The 24,343-nt window shown below is 40.9% G+C and overlaps 2 protein-coding genes across 5 annotated transcripts in view; one reads left to right on the top strand and one right to left on the bottom strand.

The window, feature by feature from the left end:
* Positions 1-4,926, bottom strand: part of INSYN2B (inhibitory synaptic factor family member 2B) — a 31,357-nt gene extending 26,431 nt beyond the window's left edge. For both annotated transcript variants that reach the window (XM_045027218.1, XM_045027219.1), the window contains exons 1-2: positions 3,303-4,926; positions 446-520 (exon numbers count right to left, since the gene is read on the bottom strand). In XM_045027218.1, coding sequence (XP_044883153.1) covers positions 446-520; positions 3,303-4,699 — 1,472 coding nt within the window. In that variant the 5' untranslated portion in view covers positions 4,700-4,926. The remainder of the gene's footprint in view (positions 1-445; positions 521-3,302) is intronic.
* The window catches only part of DOCK2 (dedicator of cytokinesis 2), a 518,836-nt gene that overhangs the window by 275,060 nt on the left and 219,433 nt on the right, over positions 1-24,343 (top strand). The gene's annotated exons all lie outside the window — the stretch shown is intronic.

Below are 24,343 nucleotides of genomic sequence, written 5' to 3'. Positions count from 1 at the left end.
GAGTCTCACTAAGAAAATTGTTTCTTGAATTGAAATGTGAGCTCACTTGTGATCTGTGCTTGTCTACTTTTTACGTGAATTGCAGCTATAACTAACTTGAGTCTGGAGGAGGATTGATTCTTCACCTTTTCTGAGATCTAACTTCATTACAGAAATACCCAAAGGAAATACCAATCAGCAGAGACTGCGTCAAATAATTTCAAAGCATACTAGTGAAAACGTGGCAATATCATGTCAATGGACATTTCTAGTTTAATTTTCTTAAAAGTGCCAAACCTTTTGAAATAATGCCAGTCTTGAGAACATTCTTTCTATGCCTTAAAAGAACACAAAATAACTTTCCACTCTTTATTCATCATTTACAACAGTAGAACTATAGGTGCGAGGGAAATTGTATTGTATCCTGATGAGATCTATGCATACTATACCAAGTAGCAGGTGGTACCTGTAAATGATACATGCAGTGTTCTGGCAAGTGCTGCAGTTGTTGAGGTCTTGGCCAGTGCGGTAGAAGTTGCGCCTGCAATAGACAATAGCTGCTGTAATTTATATAAAAATGTTGTGAACTGAAAAGTTAGAACTCTTATAATAAACCTAACCCCTCTTTACAGGCATTTTAAGTATCCTAATCACAAATTTAACACTGAAATTTGTTGCTAAGAATCTGGTTTAAAATCAACCAAAGCACATACATTTATCATCCTGAACCTCTGCCCTTAAACTCATTTAAACTGTGGTGCCAATATTGTGTTCAGGGGATTCTCTGGAAAGCAGGTGATTTTGCACAGCTATCTCTTATAAGAATATCTTTACAAGAACACTTAAATTATAAGAACACTTTTTGATTGGAACACATTTGAACCATTTGCCGTGCTTCTGTACATCAAAATATAATCCTTTTTTTTCTTTGCTTTCTACTTTTCCATTCTTTTATTTTCTTTTATCCCTTCCTTTGAACAGAAAAGCAAGGCAGCTAAACATTCTCATTGAATAGTGCCACAAAGGCAGACTGACATCAGTGGCTGTGTCAAAAAACAAGTTATTTTTATCCTATTTCAGCCTGTACGGGCTAGAGAGTTCTTTGTGTATTTGAAAATTAATTTAAGAAAACAAACACTTCTCTTTGTAGCTACTATGAAAGTTGACAAAACGAACAAGCTGACCAGGCAGGTTGCAGAATTGCTGTCACTGGAGATATTCAAGGCTAGGCTTGACAGTCATCTGTCAAGAATGAGTTGGGGACAACTGCAGTAATTTAGTCATGCTGTAGAGGTACGTACTGGGTGGTTCCTTCCATCCCAGGTGTCCAATCCATTGAAGTCAATGGCAGCTTTATCTGCATAAAAAGTGTATGATTATGCCCAAAATGATTCTCTGATTGCTTTTCTGTGAACTAATCTCAGTCTGTTCTTTTCAATAGCGGTAGTGGTGCTACTCACAAAAGCAATGGGGATAATTATTACACAGTTTTACTACCATAGTCAACACAGTCACCAAATGCTTCTAGAAAGATAGATTGAAGCCTGTCACCGAGGCTGAAACAGAGCCAGCTGAGGAGCTTTGCAGTAATTCAGTTTCCAACAATGTGGTAACAGAATAAAAATGAAGAACAAATGTTGCAGAATGTCTGCATTTCATTTTACAATGCTGCACCCTTCTGGAATACTCAGATACATAATCATCAACAAGGCTTTTGTCAAAGGAGGGCAGACTCTATTTTTGTTGTGTTTATTGGGGAAGATATCTTCCTCCTCAGAGGTTCCAGAAAATTAGCAGAACTACTCTCTGAAGGTTTCACCACTACATGCCCTGAGCTATCTCCACAGCCCTAGAAGGATCTCTTTGGCAGTAGGTCATCCAGCTACAACATGCACTCTCTTGTTCACTCCCTGCATCTTTCTGTAAAGACTCAGGCCCTCAGATCATGAGCCCAGGCCCTGCGCATCTTCTTTTGCACTACAGCCATGCTGTTCCTGCTGCCTGAGGACCTTCTGCAAATGTGAAAGGAAGTGCCAGTGATAAGGATTAAATACTACTAATGTATATGGCCTGAGTTCAAAAATGTGCAATTTTCTTATTTGCATTTTGTTATTGGTAATTATGAAAGCAAAGTATGTGTGCAGTTAAATAAGTTTTTGCAAGTGCTATTGCATGTAGCTTTTTTTTAAAAAGACATCCTTAATCTTCTTTTAAATGCACAAAGGATTGACTAATTATGTGCAACATATTCTTAAAAGCTAGAAACCATCTCTAACTATTGTGTTAGTTTCAGAAAGAGTTCTGAAATGTATTCTCAGCAAATATGATCCAAATCTGAGTGAGTGGTTTAAACGTGGTGACATTCTGAACCTTGTAAAACGGTATATAAATGTCTCGCACATGTTAGTTTGATATTTTTAATAATAAGGTGCCTGATCCTGCCACTGTTACTCATGTGTTGCAGTTGCAGACTTGTCCCATTGAAGTCTGAAATCTAATGCACAATTTGCATTTCTAAATCACATGAGTAATGGTTGCAAGACAGAGATGGTGACTGGACTGGTAACATATAAAGCATTAATGTGGATCATGGACTTTTACTTTCTGTACTGGTAATAACAGAAGGGAAAGCAATAATTTTAAAACTTCTGCTGCCATTTCTTCGAACATGTTCTAGTTAATGATTTTAATGTTGTGTGTATAGAGTACGTACATGGGTCCAAATTTGCAGCCAGAGAGAATGAAGGTCCCAGCTAACCTGCAGAATGTTTACAGCACAGGTGGTGGAAGTGCAAACTTCTTCACGCTGCCCTGATAGTGTGCCTTATTTCTGTTCTTAAGACACCACCCTAAGCAGTGAGAGGGGCACTCAGTGTCCATGTTTTTTCATATGTCCTGTCAATTAGTGCCATCTGTAACCATGCACTTTTCTTTTGTGTTTTTGTTTTTGTTTTTGTTTGTTGTCACATAGCAACTTGCTCCCTTGTAACTGGATTGAAACCAGCAACTCATAGGCCACGTGATGTCTACTTTCTGACACCATGGATCTGAACCAAAATATGATGGTGGACGACATAGATAAGCCCTAATTGAGCCAATGTTTTGTAAGCTCAGTGCTAACTAATGCCAAAATGTAAAGACATTTGCTTGCTCTGTAGTGGCTCCAGTCTATAAAACAGAGAAACTATAATTTTGCAAACATTTTTTAAATATTTCAAAGGAAGATTTTCAGTAACAAAGATTAAAAGAAAGTAAACAGCCATGTCTGACTTTTTGATAAATTACTTAACAAAATAGTTTTTTAATATTAAAGTACACCATACCCTTCACTGAGGGCTCTGGCTTTTTCCAGGTCTTGAATTACATTCAGAAGGACTTTAATCTTCTCCTGGTTTGAGTGCAAAGATTCCTCTATGGACTGCAGCCTGCCTTGTAGGGCACATAGTTCGCCATGTGCCAAGTGAATTTGATTAATGTCTCTAATCTCTTTGTTGGTTTCTGGTTTAATTTCATTCCCTGGAAGATGGGACTTTATGTGAAAGTCTTCTAAATAATTGCTATACTCTGGAACAGATGACTGTGTAGAAGTTTTATCCGTTTCAGTGTGACACGAGGGAATAGATTTTGACTCATTACTGCTGGTCAATGACGTTATTCCATGATTATCATTAATCAGCACCATGCAGTCCGAATCTGTTTCAGGCTCTGTTAGCTGTTGATGATCTCTGAGAAAGCAGTGTGATGAACTCTGATTCAACAAAGGTGATAATGGAGTGTTTTCATTAGTGCTAGTGTCTTTAGTGGATTCAGGTAACTCCAAAACACTTTTTTCTTCACAAGAGTCATAATGTGGATTAATTTCATTGCAGTTTCTGGTATTGTTTAAGCAGGCAGGAGATTTTCCTGATTTGGATGGCAGTGTACAGTTTTCATTGGATTGGCTCATAGTAGTAGGAGAACGTCCTGAATCATTTAAATCCATGGACATGTCTGAAGCATATACAGAAGCACTGTTGTCCTGTGGAGAAGTCAGATGTATGTATTCAGGCACCTGTCTATAAACAGTTGCCTTTTCCAGTATTGCGGAAGTATCTGAGTCTGAGTGGATAGGTCCATTGCTTTGTGCTTTACACTCTCTTTGAAATAACTGATGGGATGTCTTGGCTCTTCTAGATCCATTTTCCAAATGTTTAGTTATTCTTAAGTAAGAGAGGTCCAAAGACATGTCTTGTTCAGAAAGATTGCCATTGACTTGGACAGAGCATTCAGGCTCGGTTGGCATTTCCATTAAAGACTTACTTGTTGTCAGTTTTTTCTTTTTAAAAACTGGAAAGTGCTTCCTAAGGCTGGGAGAAGTTTGAATAGCAATATTCCGATGCCCCTTCTGAGCCCTTGGGAAAGAGAGAGAATAGTTTGGCAGGTTATGGTGCCTAGATATTTGTGCCTTTTCAATCATGAGCGTTGTGTCTTTGGCAGGTTTAGTGTCCATTTCAGTGACACCAATCGGCTTCTTGTTTGTACCATCATCTTTGAATCGGACTTGCTGAGATTTGCTCCTGCGGTGGTGTGGCTGCCTCATAAAATCAACTGAATCCAGGCTATTCCGTTTGAGTAATACAGGGCGCATTTTCTTGTTTTGCTGGGCCATTGAATCACAGTTTGAGGCCTGCAAGTAATAAGTTTCTCTGCGACCCATTTCATTAGGCCATTCTAACAGCATCTGGTGGTTATGCCCCAGATGCAAATGAAGACTTTAACTATTGATTAGGAAACTAATTCTTTTCATTCTGTTGGTTTTTATTTATATTTCTAGGTAATCTATTCTGTTTTGAGATTTTTTTTCAATTTTTTCCCCACATTTACCAATATTATTTTGTTACAGAGAAAATTACTAGTTAGACCAATCACCAAGATAAACTAAATAATTTAAATATCCAATCAAAGGAGAGCATTAACTGAGAGAGAATTTGGAATTCTTAACGTTTACATTCTGAAACTAATCTTGGTTTCTCTTACAACAAAAATATAAATGACAGTAGTCAAGGTATGTTAACTGTTAACTATTGCAAAGATAAACTAGTCAACCGCCTTTTCTAATGCCTACTTAGGTAACAGTTAACCCTCTGCAAGAGATTCAAGTTTTGAATTGTGGACCACTTAAATATTTCTTATTTGCATAGAATGTAAATAACATGCATAATAACTGTCTTGGGCAATTGCTTTCCTGATGCATATCTTTGCTGTAGGAAGATACCCATTAATGTCAAACAGAAATTCTTCCTGCAGTGGTGTTGTTTTTTCTTCTTGTCCCATCTTTTTACTTTAGCAGCTGAAACTAATCTCCTTGAATAGCCAAACAAAACCAGTGGCTTGTGACCAAGCAAATGTATAGCATCAAACAAGATTCAGTAATTGATGTATTGTCCTTGCTCTAATTCATCCAAGTACAAGACTGAGCATGTCTGAAGGACTGTATCATTCAGATGAGATCTGTAAACACTTTGGCCCCAGGAGAGTGGTCCAGACCAGATAGTCAGCATTTGCAGAATAGCAGACAAGTGTTTTCTGAAAATAAAAAGACAACAGTTGCAATTGAACACTGTTGAATACCATTGAAAAGTCTGTTGAATTCTATTATTTCTTCCTGCTGTCTCTAAATATTTTTCATCTGCAGTACTCATGTGACCATTTTAGTGGGATGTCTTAAATGGGAAACTGAAAGATGACATTTCAACATTGTGAAACACATAGATATTTATCTACCATGAAATATCTGAACACAATCAAATGTATTTACAGAATATTTCTTCAATAAAACAGTTTTATTTCCTTTGGCGGTGTGATCAGGATTGCACATTTATGCTAGGTATGGATCTGAACCTGAAATTGCAGATATGGACCTCCAAAGACTTTGGAGAAATCCAGTTCCGGATCTGAAATTGGCTGTTTGAGCTCATTATGTTTGCAATGGCCGGAAGCTGGAAAAAGCACATGAAAGCTCTTCAACTTAGAGCAAGTTAGGGTTCAAATCTAATTCTGGAACTCTATTTTGCAACTCAGGTGCATTCTAAAATATAGTTGTGTGCATATGTATTTAGCCTGGGATCCACTAGAGAGGGTGATAGTGGATCAAGTTAAATGCTGCAAGTGGAGCCTTTTGTAGGCTTGTGAAATTTCTCTCCTGTGAAGTATATGATTTGTATTTATGAATAAAGTACGCCTCATATACACATAAGTCTCTCTTCCAAGAAATTTGCTTACATCTGTCTGTTCTATTAAGCTACATTTTATCTCTTTTCTTTCCAGTCTCATAAAATACATATAAACATTTTGGTTCTACAGTAAGCCTTACCTTGCTGAAAAATCGTTAGGACAATAGTGCAATCATAAGCAGAAAACAATGTATCTGTTATAAATAGAGATATCAGTTTAGTATGCACAGAAGTATAACCTTGGGAAAAACCCTTTTTCTGCAGCCATGAAATAAATTGCCAACTATTATCAAAAACGATTACTTCACACTATTAACACTTTCTCAGCTACACTTTGACCACTGGGCTATGGCATCTGCCTGGAATCCACAACATTCCAAGCTTGGCAGAAAATTTACCACAGCCACTATATTAGTTGTGACAATAATTTATCATATAAATAACATTTTCCTTTTCTTTCCCCCACAGTATTCAGATTCAGATGAAACAAATAATGAAGTTACAAAACTGAAGGCCAGGCTTGGCTTTTGTCAGTTCTAGACCAATGACGGTTTTAAAATTTGGTTTCACTCAAGCTGCCAGGGCTGAATCTATTTGCTTTGCAGATTGTTCACGTTAAAGCTACTGGAAAAAAACAGTTCTGGACACGTTAAGGGAGAGCTGTTCTGAACCTTTATTTTGGAATTTAATATCTTAAACCACATTGGGATAGTACTTTCTGTTCAAATTGTCAAAATACTCATGTTTGTTGTAGAAAAGCCATTTGAAAACAATTAAAATAGAATGCTACTGTTAATGTTTTGGTAAAGGAAATTTAAGCTCTGTTAAAATGGATTACATTTTAAAACTTCATCTTTATAAGTACTTACCAGGCTAAACCTATTTGAATGTGAGCCATGATTCCTGGGTTCTGTTAACAAGCCAGTAGAAGATCTAATAAGTTAATTCCTCATGGTCCTTCAAGGGCTAATTTTTAAAAGGGCCGGAGCTCAGTCTCCCTTTTGTGGACACAGTCTTCACTCTCAAACTGAGGGCAAAGATCAGAATACTTGAGCTATCTGATTTATGCCTGTAGTCAGGTGGTTTGACAAGAAAATGTCTGGAATCCAGATACAAATTCTGCGACTGTGAATTATACTTGAAAACAGGAGAGCTCTCCATCTTCACCATTCATATTCTCTGTCTGAGCTTCCCCATCTATAAAATGGGGAAAATAATACTTATATAAAATTGTGAGGTCAAATGTTTGTAAAATAAGAAAAGAACATAAGAATGGCCAGATGGGGTCAAACCAATGGTCCATCTAGCCCAGTGTCCTGTCTTCCAACAGTGGACGGTGTCAGATGCTTCAGAGGGAGTGAACAGAACAGGGCAATTTATCTAGTGTTATATCCCCTGTCATCCAGTCCCAGCTTTCAGCAGTCAAGTATTTAGGGACACCCAGAGTATGTGGCTGCATCCCTGATTATTGGCTAATAGCCATTGATGAACCTATTTTCCATTAACTTATCTAATTCTTTTTTGAACCCAGTTTACCCCTGGGGGAATTCTGCACCACTGCATGTGTGCATATTTTAAATTTTTTATGCAGAAAAAAGCTTCTACTGAAAAGTTGCTGCAGTTCCACCTTTTGCTCACCAGAGGGTGCTGTGGCGATAGATCACAGCAGCAGCTCCCAGCCAGCTAGGGAAGAGAAAGAGCCTTCCTTCTTCACAGCACCTGTAGGGCCAGGTCAGGAGACAGAGACTATGGGGAGACAGACAGTGTGGGGCATTGGGGGGGTCACAGATGTGTTCATAAGGGCTAGTGGGGGAGGACAGACTGGGACAGGGGCTAAATGGGAGTGGAGGGACAGGCCACCGAGAGGAGGGAGGTGCAGGGCCACATGGTGATGGGAAAGGGGTGCAGGGCCACATAGGGATGGAGGAGTGGCTGAGTGGGGGCACAGAGACCCATGGGATTGGGACGGGGTGCAGGGACACATAAGGACAGAGGGTGGCTGAGTGGGAGCACAGAGACATGGGACAGAGGAGGGTGTGCAGGGCCACAAGGAGATGGGGGGACTGGGTGTCTGAGTGGAGGTGGAGGGACACAGGTGCCTAACTGAATGGTAGATGCTACAGTCAGCCAGGGTCTGCATGGGGGAAGCTCCCTAACAGTCCCTCCCCTCCCCCAAAAAAATCCTGTTCCATACTTTTCCCACCCATATCCAACAACCCTCAGTTCACACCGAGGTTCCTTCCCAGCAATTATTTCCCTCTCCTTCAGCTCCTCCATTACCCCAGATTCTCCCCAGCCTTTGCACTGCTTCAGGGGTGGGATGGGGGGAATATAGTTCTGTATTGTAGTTTAATTATTACTCAGAGTTCTGTATTAATATGTCTAATAAGGAATCTATTAATCAAAAAACATTTTCTGAATCTTTTTTGTTGTCTGTATTGTGTATTGTTACAGACAGACTTGCTGGCAGGTATTTTGAAATAAATGACCAAAACTAATTGAAACCGCTGTGATTATATTGTGTTATTTTGACAAATAAAAATATATAAATTTTGAAGAATTTGAAAATATTGTGAGCAGAATTTTTAATTTTTTGTTGCAGAATTTTTAATTTTTTTGCACAGAATTCCCCCAGGTGTACCAGTTATACTGTTAGTCTTCACAACAGCTTCTTGAAACAGTTTCCTCAGGCTGCTTGTAGATTGTGTGAAGAAGTATTTGTTTCTGTTTGCTGCCTATTAATTTTATGGGGTGACTCCTGGGTCAGATTCTTTGAGATCAGTAGAGAAAAATACTATAGAAATGAAGGATATTATTAAAGTCAGTTGCAGTTTTAAAATGGTGTTTCTTCTATTTGAGCTAAGTGTGTATGTGTTCATCTTGTAGAATAATATTCCAGATTACAGAAATAGAATTAGATGCATTTGCTAGTTTTATGACACATGACAGAAGATAATATCTGATCTAATATTAAAAGGGAGATGTGGCAACCTTACTCCAATGATCATGCTGCTGTAGAGATTGTCTCAACCTTAGCTATTTTGACATTCTATTTAACAGTTATTATGATGTACTTGCATAAATATAATGGCTTCTTGACATCGGTGTGAGTTCTCACTCTCAAAAGTAAGCTTGTATAGAGCACATGTGTGTGAATACACATCCCATGTGGTGGTGGTGTCATGTGATCAAATAAATTTATCACGCGCCTTTGGTCACATATTTATCTCCACCCTCTCTCTTCTGAATTTTCCAGTCTTTTATGTGGCTTTTGATAGCTACCCATTTCCCCTCCTCCCCCACCCCCACCCCAAAATGACCTGCAAGAAAAATGTTTCCTTCTTGCTCCTAAATGTGAATCCCTACCAAAAAACCCCAACCAAATGAAGAAAAATACATTGGCCCAAGGCCTGAGATATGCAGTAAACAATCCTGAATCAGTGACCAGTTTAAAATCCAAACAACCTAAACTTTAAACTGAGCTTTAAATTTTTATTCTGTTAAAATATGGCATATGCAGACTACATGATGGTATGCTGTGATACAGTCTGCTAAAGCCGGAAGTAATCTATTACTTCAGGATAAAGAATAAAGGCTTATACACTGTAAACTATAGAACCTAGGGCTAGCCAGCTTTACTCATGTGAAAAATTAAATGAAATATTTAATGATCCTAATTGTTAAAGGGCTTGTTCTTATGTCTCATGTGAGATGAGACCTTTAGCTGTGTCTCCTAAGAACATGATGGAGGTAGTGCTAACTTGGATTGGAGTTCCATCTGCTGACTCCTTAGCATGATTTCCTGTGTCACCTAAGTACTGCCCATGCTTAATGCTTAGCTTTTGAGAACTGATGAGAGAGTGTAGTAGGGTGTGTGTCAGGGTGCAAGGGACACTGTTTGGTCCTTTGTCATCAAAAGGTTAACTTGAGTGAAACTTGTCTCCCCTAGGGCTATAAGAGTCGCTGCTCAAGAGACACAGGAAAGGAATACATTTGGGAAAGTCATTCCCCACAATAGCTCACAAAGGAAGGTTTAACCTTTGAGGGCAAAATACCTTGCTGGTTGTCCTTTTTATTCCCTGCTGACTCTCTCCACCAAGTTAGTATATTTCTCAGCTATTGGGCGTCGTCGGATGATAGATACAGGAAAACCGGCTGCCTGATGTGCCCTGCTAGTGCAGAGATGTACACTCTGATGTTAATTTTTGCTAATGTAATTGTAGTCTTTCATTCTGTATAGATCATAACAAAAACGAAAAAAAAATTAGGAAGAGTTTTATATAACATTACTTATAACATTACTGGAATGGGTTACCTAGGGAGGTGATGGAATCTCCTTCCTTAGAGGTTTTTAAGGTCAGGCTTGACAAAGCCCTGGCTGGGATGATTTAGTTGGGGATTGGTCCTGCTTTGGGCAGGGGGTTAGACTAGATGACTTCCTGAGGTCCCTTTCAACCCTAATATTCTATGATATTCTATGATTCTACTTCACTGCAGGGGGAAAAAAGAAAAACTCTGTTCCATAGGGCCAACATCAGAGAAAAAAAGGTTGCATTAGTTCTAAATTTCTTTGTGTTATGGTAGCATCTAGAAGCTTGCATCATGGCCCCTTTGTGCACTATACCCACACTCTCACAATGCATACACTCTTATGTACATGCACACATGTATATACACATATACACGTGCTTGGGTACACACATGCACCAAATCTCTGCTGCAATAAAGGTAAAACTATAATGTCCAGCTTTGAAATCTCCCATCTTCCACCAGTTAATGATTTTATTTATCTCCGTTCTTGTACATAAATAATCTTTAGCTGCACATTCACGCCAAATCTTGCAGTAGCATTACCAATTCCCGTACCCAACTGCTATGCTTGCAGGCAGTTGGGCTGTTTTAAAGTTATTCTTTTACAAAAAAAATTGAAATGGGAGCAGTAAAGATAGAGCTTTTTAAGTTGTCAGCAGAGCACAGCACTTGTGCTAGAGGAGAAAGCTATGTCAGATGGCAGTTATTCACACTGATTTGTACCTGAGAAGCCACATGATGTGGGTACTGTTTAATCTAGCTCTGAATGATCGAATGCCTTTGTAATATTTGGGCCTTGTTACATTGTTTATAATAATCAGAGTTATGAAGTCAATGAGAGTTTTGCTTATGTAAAGATCACAAATTTGGGTCCTAACCTGTAGTAGAAAATTATTTATTTTCAAAATCTTTCTTTCTCATTGTTTTATCTTCTCTGTACTGTCTTTCCTTTTCTCCCACCTCCATAATGGATGGAGTTGCAATCTGTTATGTACAGAAATGGTATAGTGATAAAGCTGTGGCTTTATCCTTATTCTGGTTTTATATACAGAGAGGATCAAGACGCAAATGAGATCCTGGTCTGGATTTTGACCTCCCCAAAATTCAGGAGGTGTTTGAATCTAAATTTAAAGCTAGTTTAACACTGCCAGAAGTGGTCCATCAAAACATTACTCTGGACAAGCATGGTCCAAACCCAGGTGTATAATATCTCTTCTTCCCAGTAATATCGCAATATTTTGATGGTTTTGCACTATATATCACGTGCTGAATGGAACATAATTCATTCTCATTGGCTATTTTGTAGAAATGTGCTATTTGTACAAAATTAAACCAGATCACGCATAACAAAATCCATACAGCCACTTTTACATTTTAATCTTTTAATAACAATAATGACTTTGGTGTAAGGCATTTTCTGGGGATTAATGACTGCCAAGGGTTTAATGACCTTCTAACTTGCCTCAGGCCATCAGCTCTCCTCTTCTCCCTCATTTCCTGGCCAACCATTCATTAATCCTCAGGAAATGCCTTGTGTTTCAATCGTTATTGCTTAATTAGCACAGTGGCTCTGTTCCAGTGTCTTCATGCAGTAGTCACTGAAGCAAATGGCCAGTTTGGCTAATGGTTATTGTTAATATCTGTATTAATAACAGCTGTTTATTTCATACTCTCCTTGTCATTGAATATAGAAATCTCATTTCCATATTTTATTTTAATCAGCGTATTTTACAGTTGTTCGTGTTCATAACCTACATTCTATCTTTTTGGAGTGCTGGAGAATATTTCTTCAAGTTAAATGCTCAGTAATTCACAAGAATTCCCTATTTGCAATGTGCAGAGATTTGTCTTGTGTTTGATTCTGTTTTAAGGGAACCTGTACTGGTTATTGGATGCAGTTATAGGGAATAGGAGTCCTTTTTGTTTCTGTACTTATCAATATTGAACTTTGTGTCCTGTATATTCATGTGAAACTGAGTGTGTAGGTGGTGCAGTTTATTCTTGTTTAATTCAACAATGCACGTAGTTTCTGTGTATCTAAGATCATGTTTTATAATGTATGTTGTCATGACTACAGGGCTTGCTGTACCTCTGATCCTTGTTCTGGTCTCTCTGAGGCCTTTCTGAGGGTGGAATAGCACCTTGGATTGTGATTTCTCTGCAGGTTAGGGTGAATTTGGCCCTGGAAGTTCTTGACTTGGAGAGTCTGTGATGAACAGTATATACAATGATCAGGCAGTCTCCTCCAAGCAAAGCATTGTTTTAATACCACAGTAGGAGCAGAGCAGAACATGTGAGAGAGGGAAAAAAATAAAAAATGATTTTTAAAACCACAATAGGCAGGTCCCTCTTTACTCCGGAGCAGAAATTCCCAAAGTGTGGTATGTGACCTTCTTGGAAGTAGTTTGTTCTTTCCCTTTAAGGGCAGTGGGGCCTGAGGCCAGTGAACCTCTGTTCAATGACATGGCCCCTTTAAAGCAGTGGTTCTCAACCTTTCCAGACTCCTGTAGCCCTAATGCCCTGCTTTCCACCCCTTAATGCCAGCTCTGCACTTGCAAGCCCCTTAAACCCATCCCACAACCCCCAGGTTGGGAAGCATTGATCTAGATGCATTGACAGAAAAGTAAATGGCTCTAGCATCATCCCTTAAGTGGTGGTGGATGAGCAGCTATCTGAAGCCATTGTTCTCTTTCGTGACTGCATCTATATAGACAAGGTGGGGGAGGTATTATCTTTTAATGGACAAACTTCTGTTGGTGAGACAGACAAGCTTTTGAGTTTACACAGAGCTCTTCTTCAGGTCTGGGAAAGAGAGTCAGAGCTAAATACAAGACCAAATACATAGTTTAGCATAAGTAGTTAGCACATATTCTGAGAGACAACTCAAGGTGAACTGGCTGTAGGAAGACTGTTGATTTACCCCAGAGAAAACGTGGGTGAGGTAATATCTTCTCTTGATGAAAGAGACAAGCTTTTGAGCTTACACAGCGCTCTTTGGTAGTTCTGTGTAAGCTCAAAACTTGTCTTTGTTGGTGAAAGTTGCTCCAATACAAGATATTACCTCACCCACCTTGTCTCTCTAATATCCTGGGGCCAACATGACTACAACAAAGGAAGATATTAATTTACTCCATACAGACACTCAGTAAACACATAATTAATCAATAATTAAAATAAATTGGCAAAGTGTTTCCTTTTCTTTATATAATGTTTGTTTTTGTGGTGTTATAGTAAACATTAATCTAAGTAATATGCACAGGCACCAACTTTCCAGTGTGCCGGGGGGTGGGAGGGAGGTGCTTGACTATGGCTCTGCCCCAGGCCCTGCCTGCACTCCACCCCTTCCACGAAGACTCTGCCCCCACCCTGCCTGCCTCTTCCTTTCCCCTCCCCCAAGCGCACCGCATCCTCGCTCTTCCACCTCTCCCCCCATAGAGCCTCCCGCACGCCTCAAAACAGCCGATTGCGGTGGGTGGGAGGCACTGATCAGTGGGGCCTGTTGGTGGGCAGGAGACACTGGGAGGAGGGGAAGATTCTGATGGGGGGCTGCCAGTGGATGCTCAGAACCCACTATTTTTTCCCATGGAGTCGGTGTCTATGCTAATATGCCTTTTGGTTACTATGTGGAAGCACCAAAACTTAGAATTGTTACTATAATACATTTTTAATGATTCCAAGTGCAGCTCTTGATTAAAGTTGTAACTCCGTTGGTTTCAGAGGTATTATACAGATATAACTTTGAGTGATTTTGGCCTCTAGACACTCTTTGATACACAAACGTAATTCCCAGCTCTGTTAATATCAGTGATGTTCAAAGCAGAGGGGAGAAAATACCTATCGATATATAATTTTAAAAAGAATTTTAGAAAGCAGAGCATATTTGTTTAGACAATCATGTTGTAATACATAGTGTATATATTACATCCATTTAAATTATTATGAAAAAGGACATGCTTTTAAATGTGGAGTCAAAGATCATGCACTTTTTTTTTTTTGCATACCTCGCCTTTAATCAAGTTTTCTGTGCATGTGTGTGTTGATTACACTGAGGGCATTTATACTTATAATTCTGATATTCTCAAGACTGGGTTGAGAATGTATGTTTGGCCATGTATTCATATTTCTGAAAGAGCAATAGATTTCTATATAAACCAAAACCTTGGATTTATGCTCATTAAAATATATTATTTTAAAATAGGTATTTTTGTCTCTACTATGCTACACTTTAATTGGCCTCTGTTAGATTGTCTCTGTTAATTCAGCATCACCTCTCAGCCAACAATACTGGTAGCGCTAATAGTGGCAGTTATCAAAGATAAATGCAAGCAGATGTTTTGCACAGTTTTTGTAATTCCTTCCCTCTCCAACATTTGTTTGCTTAGTATATTTCTGGGCCTTCCTCTTGGTGCAACTGAGAATGCATTTTTATTTACTGTTAGCACGAAATGTATTTTTGAATAAGAAAGAGTTACTGCTACATTTCTCAGCAGTGTCATGTGAGCCAGGAAGTGTTCCCCAAATATGGCAATAAATATAGAAAAAGTTTAATTGTCTTACATAATCTGCTCCCCACTTGCCCTAGCAAGATTAAACATATTAATTAAATGCATTGCTCAGTTTCTAAGTAGAGTATTTTGTGCTAATGCTAATAGGATCATCGTGTCTCAGTGGATAGTTTTGTATTTTTTTTGATGTCACAAACTATAACTAGTTGGACAATGATGTAAAAGTATGTTAGCTAACATGGCTCTTGAGCTAACTGAACAAGATAAAACGGTACCATAAAGTGCTGTAGATACCTATCAATCCTTAAATATTTATGTAGATATTAGCAACTGCTTAAGATGCTATTCTATGCCAGTCTTTTACCTGTGTTTCACTGAATGTGTAAGGTAGTGAAGTGCAGCCTCTTAAGTGGTATGTTAGTTATTCCTAGTTTAGAATTTATCAAGATACTTATATCCCTTTACTGAATTATCATTTCAGAGAAGCACTGCCCACTGACTACACACTGGCTATTGATTAATCCCCTCTGTAAATGGGGGATAGTGATACTGACTATGTAACTTTGTAAAGCATTTTGAGATCTATGGACGAAAAATGCTATATAGAAGCTAGGTATTGCTATTAGTAGTAGTATGACACTTCAGCCAATATTTCTTAGCTAATAGTAGCATTTTCACTCATGTAAAATGACATCACTGGTAATAACTTTTGTAGTTTAATATCATTATCTCCATGAGGACCTCAAAGTTCATTTAAAAGCATCAATGAAATACATGTTTACTATTTATATTTTTAGGAAGTATTAACAGGTTTACAAATCCTTGCCATTTAAATGTCAGAAACAAAACAATAATCATTACAACAGGGAGCTTTTGTTTAGGGAGACATTATACAGTAATACAATCGTAGATATTTATGCCCATTTTATAGCTGAAGAAATTTATACATGGCTGGCCAGATCTTCAAAGTGCCCTAAAGATGCAGATAGGCACCTCGTGTGGTTTTCAAAAGGCAGGCAGTCAGGCAATTTTGGAAATCCCATTACAGCCCTAATCAGCACTTTTAGGCACCTAAATACCTTTTAAAATCTGGCCCAGAGAGATTAGGTGAGTTAGCTAAGGTTGATGGCAGGGCTGTGAACAGAACATCCTGGACAGCAGTGCTGTGCTTCACCCATCAGCCTATCCTTTCAGATATGGTTCCTTGTTGACTATCTAAGAGAGGATAACATGTGGAGTCTGAACTATCCTCTCGCCCTTTGACATTATCTTTCAGGTCAGGTTTGAGCCATTTTGATAGGAAGATGTAGAAAGCTTATGTATTCAGTAATATAGTCTCCAAGGCTAGTCATTTAGGAATCCTTCATGTGCAGTTAATTCACTTGGGGGAAAAAAATCAAGCAGTATAATATTGGCTGTTTCCTGACAGTGCTGGCAGCTTAATATGTCTGCAAACTCCTTTGATTTAGTGCCTGATGTTAGCTGGCAGCATCCAAAGCACTAAAGGTGTTTTAGCAGACAGCATTCATTGCAAATTGATTGGTATCCTTAAAATGTCTTTATGGAAATGATAATAGTAGTTACTAACAGCACATTAAATAGTTAATAGTGTGTTTGCAATATGAAATTTCTAATAGATACTAATGTACCCATTATAGAAATAATAAAAGAACAATGTCTCCTAAACCCAGACAAATATGACGCGATTAATGTTTGGTTGTAGCCATATAATCCATAGTAGGACTGGTCCCTGGGATTTGCTGTTGCTGGTAACTGGATATGGCAGTTGTTTCTATTTCAGATATGTCACCTTGGTTCCCCTTGTTAAAAAGACTCATGGGTGTGCCAAATATTTAGTCAGTCTGTGTAATAACATGCTAAGGAGGGCTTTTACAGCTCTATTTTGGATCAGTGCAGACAGCTGATTTAGGAGGTCGATATACTGGAATTCCATGTGAATTAGGAGAAGTGGAAGACCTACCTTATTGCTGGAGCTTGTGTACATTTTAATTATCAAAAGTAAAATTTTATGTTGGTCTTGAGATATAAATGAACTATGTGGCAAACAAAATTTCAGATGTTTGTACAGTTTGACATTTTCACATTCATTAGGAAGTTGAAGTAAAAGTATTGCACTGAAAAATTCTGTCCTCTATTGAATGGAATGTCACCTCTGCAGATGTCAATTTGATTGTCTTAAACACTAAGGGTACGTCTACACTACAAGACTATTTCGAATCTACTTAATTCGAATTTGTGGAATCGACCTTATGAAGTCGAATTTGTGTATCCACACTAAATACACTAATTCGACTGTCTGAGTCCACAGTAACGGGGCCAGCGTCGACTTTGGAAGCGGTGCACTGTGGGAAGCTATCCCACAGTTCCCGCACTCCCCGCTGCCCATTGGAATGCTGGGTAGAGCCCCCAATGCCTGCTGGGGGAAAAAATGTGTCGAGGGTGGTTTTGGGTAACTGTCATCATTGAACCGTCAATCACGCCCTCCCTCCCTCCCTCCCTGAAAGCGCCTGCGGGCAATCTGTTCATGCACTTTTCTGCTCAGTGACAGCGCGGGCGCCACAGCACTTTGAGCACGGATCCCGCTGCAGTTATGGCCGTTGTCAACTCCTCGCACCTTATCGTCCACCTCTTCCACAGTTAGCTGCTGAGAAATAGGGCTACTTTTCAATGGTGCTGCGAGCACTGGTGGACCATGGGGGACGTTTTACCAACATCAACGTCGGGTGGCCAGGCAAAGTTCATGACGTGCTTGTTTTCAGGAACTCTGGTCTGTTTAGACGCCTGCAGGAAGGTAGTTTCTTCCCGGACCACAAAATAAGTCTTGGGGATGTGCAGATGCCTATAGTGATCGTCGGGGACCCAGCCTACCCGCTAATGCCCTGGCTCGTGAAGCTCTGTGCAGGCGCCTTGCACAGCGACAAGGAACTCTTCAAGTACCAGCGAGCAGTGAGCAGCGTGACCTGTGACTGTTCAGTTTCTTTACAGAGAAGCTGAACCTGCCCATTTCTTTACCAAGTTACTGTTGACTAGCATCTGCAGTTACATACCCCGCCCACCCCGCTTCCCCAACTTCCAACACACGTATAAAAATAAAATACATGTTCCACTGTAACTTTACAAAGGTTTCTTTATTGATGACTTTGCGTTACAGGGTTGAAACTGGGACACGGACTGTGCTGGGTAGGGTGTGCGGTGATGTAAAGACCGCCTGTAAATTTGAGGAATGACAGGCTCCTGCACCCAGAGCAGTCTGCAGTGCCGGACTGGCTGTTTCAACGGAGCCTGCCATCCCTCCTTTTTGGGACTCTGTGTGCGTGGGCTATGTGGCCTTTTGGCGGGGGAGGACGGATACAGATTCCTCTGCTGCGTGGCTCTGTGGTCCAGGACAGGGACCATTGCATGAGATCTGTAACCCCCCCTCCCCCGCTACAAAGTCACGTACCCCCCCACCCACACAGAACCTGCAAACCACCTCCCATACCGACCAGGGTGCGTACTGACTGCAGTGTGTGTGTGACCTGCTGCTGATCCTGCCCCCATGTCTGTACCCTGGTAAAGGTGATTGTCCTGTCAAATTACCAACCCCCTTCCCCCCCTTCAAACACAGTATCCTCTAAAAGAACATGACGGAAAAAGTAATTAACAGAAAAGTATTTTTTATTATCAACTAGACAGTTAGGGGATGAAACTGGGATGGGGGCTTGGGTGAGGCGGGAAGGAAAGGACTTCTAAAAAATTAGGCTATGAGAGCTTTTCGGTACTTGAGCACTCTGCTGGGGTGCAGTGACAGTTTACACGGCCTCTGGCGCCCCTCCTTCTGGTTATTTTTGGTGAGGGGGGTATGGGACTTTGTGGCGGGGGAGGGCGGTTGCAGATACACTGCAGGGGGGCTCTGTCCTCCTGCCTGAGATCCTGCAGAACATGCACAAGGTGCAGGAGCATGTCCGTTTGCTCCCTCATTAGTCCAAGCAGCGTTTGAGTCGACTGCTTGTCTTCCTCACGCCACCTCTCCTCCCGTTCGCTGTGTGAGCGCTGGTACAGAGAGAGGGTCTCCCTCCACTGGCTCTGCTGGTCCGCCTCGTCTCGGGAGCACCCCCTAACTTCAGCGAACATCTCGTCCCCTGTCTTTTTCTTTCGCCGCCTAATCTTTGCCAGCCTCTGTGAGGGGGATGCTGTGGCAGGTCTGGAGACAGTCGAAGCTGTGTGATGGGAAAAAGGGAGTGAATTCCTTGCAAAGATAAATTTTGGTGAACAATGAACACAGTGTAGTCTGTCTCTGTGAATTCTGGGTTGAGATCCCAGTGCCTGATGGGGCAAACACCATTTTCGCGGGTGGTTCTGGGTAAATGTCGTCAGTCATCCCTTCCTCCGGGAAAGCTACAGCAGACAATCATTTCAAGCCCATTTTCCCTGGATTGCCCTGGCAGACGCCACAGCGTGGAAACCATGGAGCCTATTTTGCCTTTTGTGCCTGTCACCATATGTGTACTAGATGCCGCTGACAGAGGCGGTCCAGCAGCGCTACACAGCAGCATGCTTTTGCTTTTGCATGATAGCAGAGATGGTTACCAGCCATACTGTACCATCTACCATACCATAAATTGGTAATAAGATGGGCATGGTTACCAGTCCTTTTGCACTGCAACATTTGCTGCTGTCATAAGTGCCCCTGGCTGCTCTTAGCCAGGGGCGCAAAAGCCAAAATTGGGAATGACTCCCTGAGTCAATCCCTCCTTTTTGGTATGTAAAAATAGAATCAGTCCTGCCTAGAATATGGGCAAGTGTACTAGAGAACCACTGTATCAGAGAACCAGAGAGCACAGCTGCTCTGTGTCAGATCCTGCATAGATTATGAGCTGAATGCTATTCACAGGGGGTGCTCCTGCAGCAACCCCACGTGTTCATTCCATTCTTCCCCAGCCTTCCTGGGCTACCATAGCATTGTCCCCCCACTTGTGTGATGAAGTAATAAAGAATGCAGGAATAAGACACAGTGCCTTGTTAGTGAGAAATGAGTGGAAGGCAGCCTCCAGTTGCTATGATAGTCCAGATAGGACATTAAGGAGTGTGGAGGAGAGGAGCCCAGCATCCTGCTGCTAGTCCAGGGGCAATTGAATCTTTTCTTTACACATGAAGGGTGGGGGCTGATGAAGCTCAGCCCCCTGTTGCTATGATGAGGACAGTTACCAGCCATACTGCACCATCTACCAGGAAAAATTAGGGCCAGGCGCCCTTGATCGACCTCACAGATGCTAGTACGCATGGTTACCAGTCCTTTTGCACTGCCCCATGTGCCAATAGGCTGATGATGACGATGGATATCAGTCTTATTGTACCATCAGCCATCCATAGCGTGGGGGGAGTGAGGATGTCGGTGTTCAGTGCTGCACCATCGCATCTATCTTCAGCATTCAGTAAAGATAGGGTGACATGTAAAAGAGTCACCAGAGGATTGTTTTCCCTTTCACTTCTGGGGGTGGGGTGGGGGTGCGTAAATTGCCGAGCTATGCCCTGACCCACCGCGGACACTGTGTTTGACCCTAGAAGCATTTGGAGCTCAGCCAAGAATGCAAATGCTTTTCGGAGACAGCAGGAACTGTGGGATACCTTGCATCCTCAGTCCCCCCTCCCTTCATGAGCGTCCATTTGATTCTTTGGCTTTCCGTTACGCTCGTCACGCAGCAGCGTGCTGAGTCTGTGCTATGCCGTCTGTCCGGAGTTTTTTGAAAAAATACTCTGGACCAGGCGTAACATTACAGTAATTCCCCTAATTAGATGCAGGACTCTCCGAGCGAGATCACCCTGAGGACGGTCACTGAAGGAGATAGAGAGCGCATGCTGCGTGAAAGCCAGCACAAACCAGGGCCCTATGCAGCCGTGCTCGGGGAGGCAATGCTCCCTGAGTACCTCATGAAAGCCTGGCGTGGAAAAGTGTGCTACCACGGAGCACCCAATAAGGCAGCTCTCCCCAGGAACCTCCTGCGGAGGCTTTTCGATTACCTCCAGGAGAGGTTCGTGGCGATCTCCCAGGAGGATTTCTGTTCTATCCCCATATATAGAGAGACCTCCTTTTCACATACTTCAGATTCCTGTTATATTAAGAATAAAAGTTTACATGGTTAAAGCACTTACCGACTGCTCCTTCCCCTGATTCAGGATCCGGGTTAATGGCCGGGGAGGGTTGGTAGGGGATCTCCGTGACGGTGATGAAGAGATCCTGGCTGTCGGGGAAACCAGCGTTGTAAGCGCTGTTGCCTGCCTCGTCCTCCACAAACCCTTCCTCATCTTCCCCGTCCGCGAACATCGCCGAGGAACTGGCCGTTGACACTGTCCCATCGTCAGAGTCCATGGTCGCTGGTGGGGCAGTGGTGGCAGGCTCCGTAGCGTCCGTTTGCCGCTTTGATTTTTTGGTAGCCTTGTCTGGGGTCCTTGATTTTCACGCGGCGCTGTGTGGCATCCCGGCTGTATCCTCTGTCTCTCATGGCTTTGGAGACCTTCTCGTAGGTCTTTGCATTCCGTTTTTTGGAGCACAGCTTCGAAAGCACAGACTCCTCGCCCCACACACCGATCAGATCCAAGAGTTCCTGGTCAGTCTATGCTGGGTCCCTCTTTCTATTCAGACTTTACATGAACTTCTCTGCTGGAGAGCTCTGCATCGCTGCCGGTGCTGCTGAGCTCGCCCCGATGTCCAACCACGAAATGAGATTCTAACTGTCCAGACAGGAAAAGGAATTCAAATTTTCCCGGGACTTTTCCTGTGTGGCTGGTCAGAGCATCCAAGCTCGGACTGCTGTCCAGAGCGTCAACAGAGTGGTGCACTGTGGGATAGCTCCCGGAGCTAGTAAGTTCGATTTGCATCCACACCTAGCCTAATTCGAGATACCCATGTCGAATTTAGCGCTACTCCCCTCGTCGGGGTGGAGTACCGAATTCGAACTAAAGAGCCCTCTAGGTCGAATTAAACAGCTTCCTAGTGTGGACGGTTGAGCGGTTAATTCGAATTAACGCTGCTAAATTCGATTTAAAGTCCTAGTGTAGACCAGGCCTAAGACGACTAAAGCTGACAGGGGTTCTTCTTTAGCTTTTGGTATAGAGGTCTGGTTAGAATTTTCTACCTCATGAATCATAAACTTGGTGGCCTTTTGCTGTGGAAATGATGACCCTGAATTTAGAGTTGTAATAATGTGTGTGTTACAGTTTGCGTGTTGATGCCACCTCCTCAAACAAAAGAAGTTTTACTGTTTGTTTTACAAATTCTTGAGGCTTTTCAGCCTAAAGTCAGTGGAACTGCACCAACTTTGTGTGGGGGCCAGGTGCCACATTTGGGGCAGCTGAGAATCTGGTCGATAGTCTTCAACTGCCTACACCCAAAGTTGTATTTCTGTCTCTTTTTATATCAATGGAAGAATGTGACTCTTATTACTCTTCACAAAGACCCGTTACTGTTTGCCACTTACTTACTCAAAGCAAGCGTAATAGCTCTGTGTATATATGTATTGGATGAAGTGTTCACATGTGACTGATTATCTAATTTCAGTAACATTACTTCCCTGCCTTCATTGCTTCCTGAAATTTCATTTAATCATTTAACCTGTTTCCTTTAAAATGTTTATGGGCTAAGCAATTAAATAGCTATGATTTTTTATTATTGATTATTTCATTTTAATCTGTGTGCTTGTTAGACTCAAATATTGTCATAACTAAAATTGTGCTCAGTGCTGTACAAAACATAAAACAGATGTTCTCTGCCCCAGTAGAGTTACCTTCCAGAGGATAGCTGCAGAAGAATGGGACACATGGGGAAACCCAGAGGTTTTGTTGTTTTGTTTGTTTGTATTGTTGTTAATTTATTTAAAAAAAAACTTGTTTGGTGAGCTTCTGGTAACAATTTAAAGAAGTAAAAACTTGGGGTCTGATCCTGAGAGATGCTGAGCACCTGTAGCTATAGTCTTTGGCCTTTTAAAACATATTCATTTAAATTTCTCAAGTTTAATACTATATTTTGCTTTTGCTCCGTTTTTGCTAGTAAGCTTAGCTATCAAATATAAAATAGTTATTTAAGAACAGTTATGTTCCAGATTACTCATTATCTGGGCATTTAACAATTTCACATTAGTAGGGTATTTTGTATGTCCCACTCTGCCAGACTTCTATCACTGATGGCAGAATGCAGCCCCAAGATTATTATTTGTGGACATTTGGGAGTGTACGACACAACTATTAACATAACTCCACATCATGCCATTTAAAAAAAAAATTCCATGTTGAGTTTAGCCTAGAATAATGGTATGACATGGCCCAAGTTTGTCAATTTTAGAGCTGAACTACGTATTTGATTATGGGGGGAAAATTGCAGCCAAAATTGGAACATGTTGGATTTAGGTATACATTTCTGAATTCTAAAATTTGAGGGCATCTCCCCAAACAAAGGAAATAGCTTTCCAAGCAGCATGTATTTAATTTCCTCTCTGATTTTGGACCATTAATTGAGACTAAGAGGAGTTCTTTCCTGACACTGAAATGAGCATTTACTGACAAGAGGTGGAAACAAGCTAGATTTATCTTGTAAAATTGTGGATTATTTACAAATGACAAAATGCTTTCCTTGGACAAAATCTACAGGAAAAATATTATACCGAATAGAGTCAGATATGTGAGTTCAATGTGACTCTGATTAGGCTAATTAAAATAATTAATAATTGGGTTGCTTAAGCTTCCTTTAACCCCAATTTCCATATATGTACTTTTAGTAACGACTTGGATGCAGAAGAAAAATCTTTGACGTCTTCCATTGCCAGTTATTGAACAACTTACAGAATAGAATCTTTAGCTGATTGGTGGTGCTGGTTTCCCATCCCAAAACAACTAAAAGAAATATATGTTAATGTTACAATGTCACTAGCTAAACACTTTTTGAGCAGCTGAAAAAAACTAATTTGTTAAAATCAAGAAAAGCATGGGAAGAAGTTACATCACAGCAAACTGTTAATGTTTTCTTTTCCATTGTAGTGTTAGTCTCAATTTTGATTCACTGTGGATTAGTACATGGCTGTAACTACCAAAGAAAGACTACTAATAAACCCAAACATGGTGTTAGACAATCAGGGTCACGTCCAAATGTTGCTGCTTAAACTGCCCCTAAGATTTTTTTTCACATTCTCATTATGACAGATATTGCAACCACATGTAGTATCTTTGGGGGAAGATATTGTATGAAGGTTGACAATGCTTTATGTATCACTGTGGGCCAAGAATTGTATGCAACTCCTGGGGGAGAGGATTGCTTTTACCTCCTCCAGGAACCAAAAACATGAG

Source organism: Mauremys mutica, chromosome 8, assembly GCF_020497125.1.
Source record: "Mauremys mutica isolate MM-2020 ecotype Southern chromosome 8, ASM2049712v1, whole genome shotgun sequence".
Classification (NCBI taxonomy): Eukaryota; Metazoa; Chordata; order Testudines; family Geoemydidae; genus Mauremys; species Mauremys mutica.
This window is presented reverse-complemented; position numbering and strand designations above follow the sequence as displayed.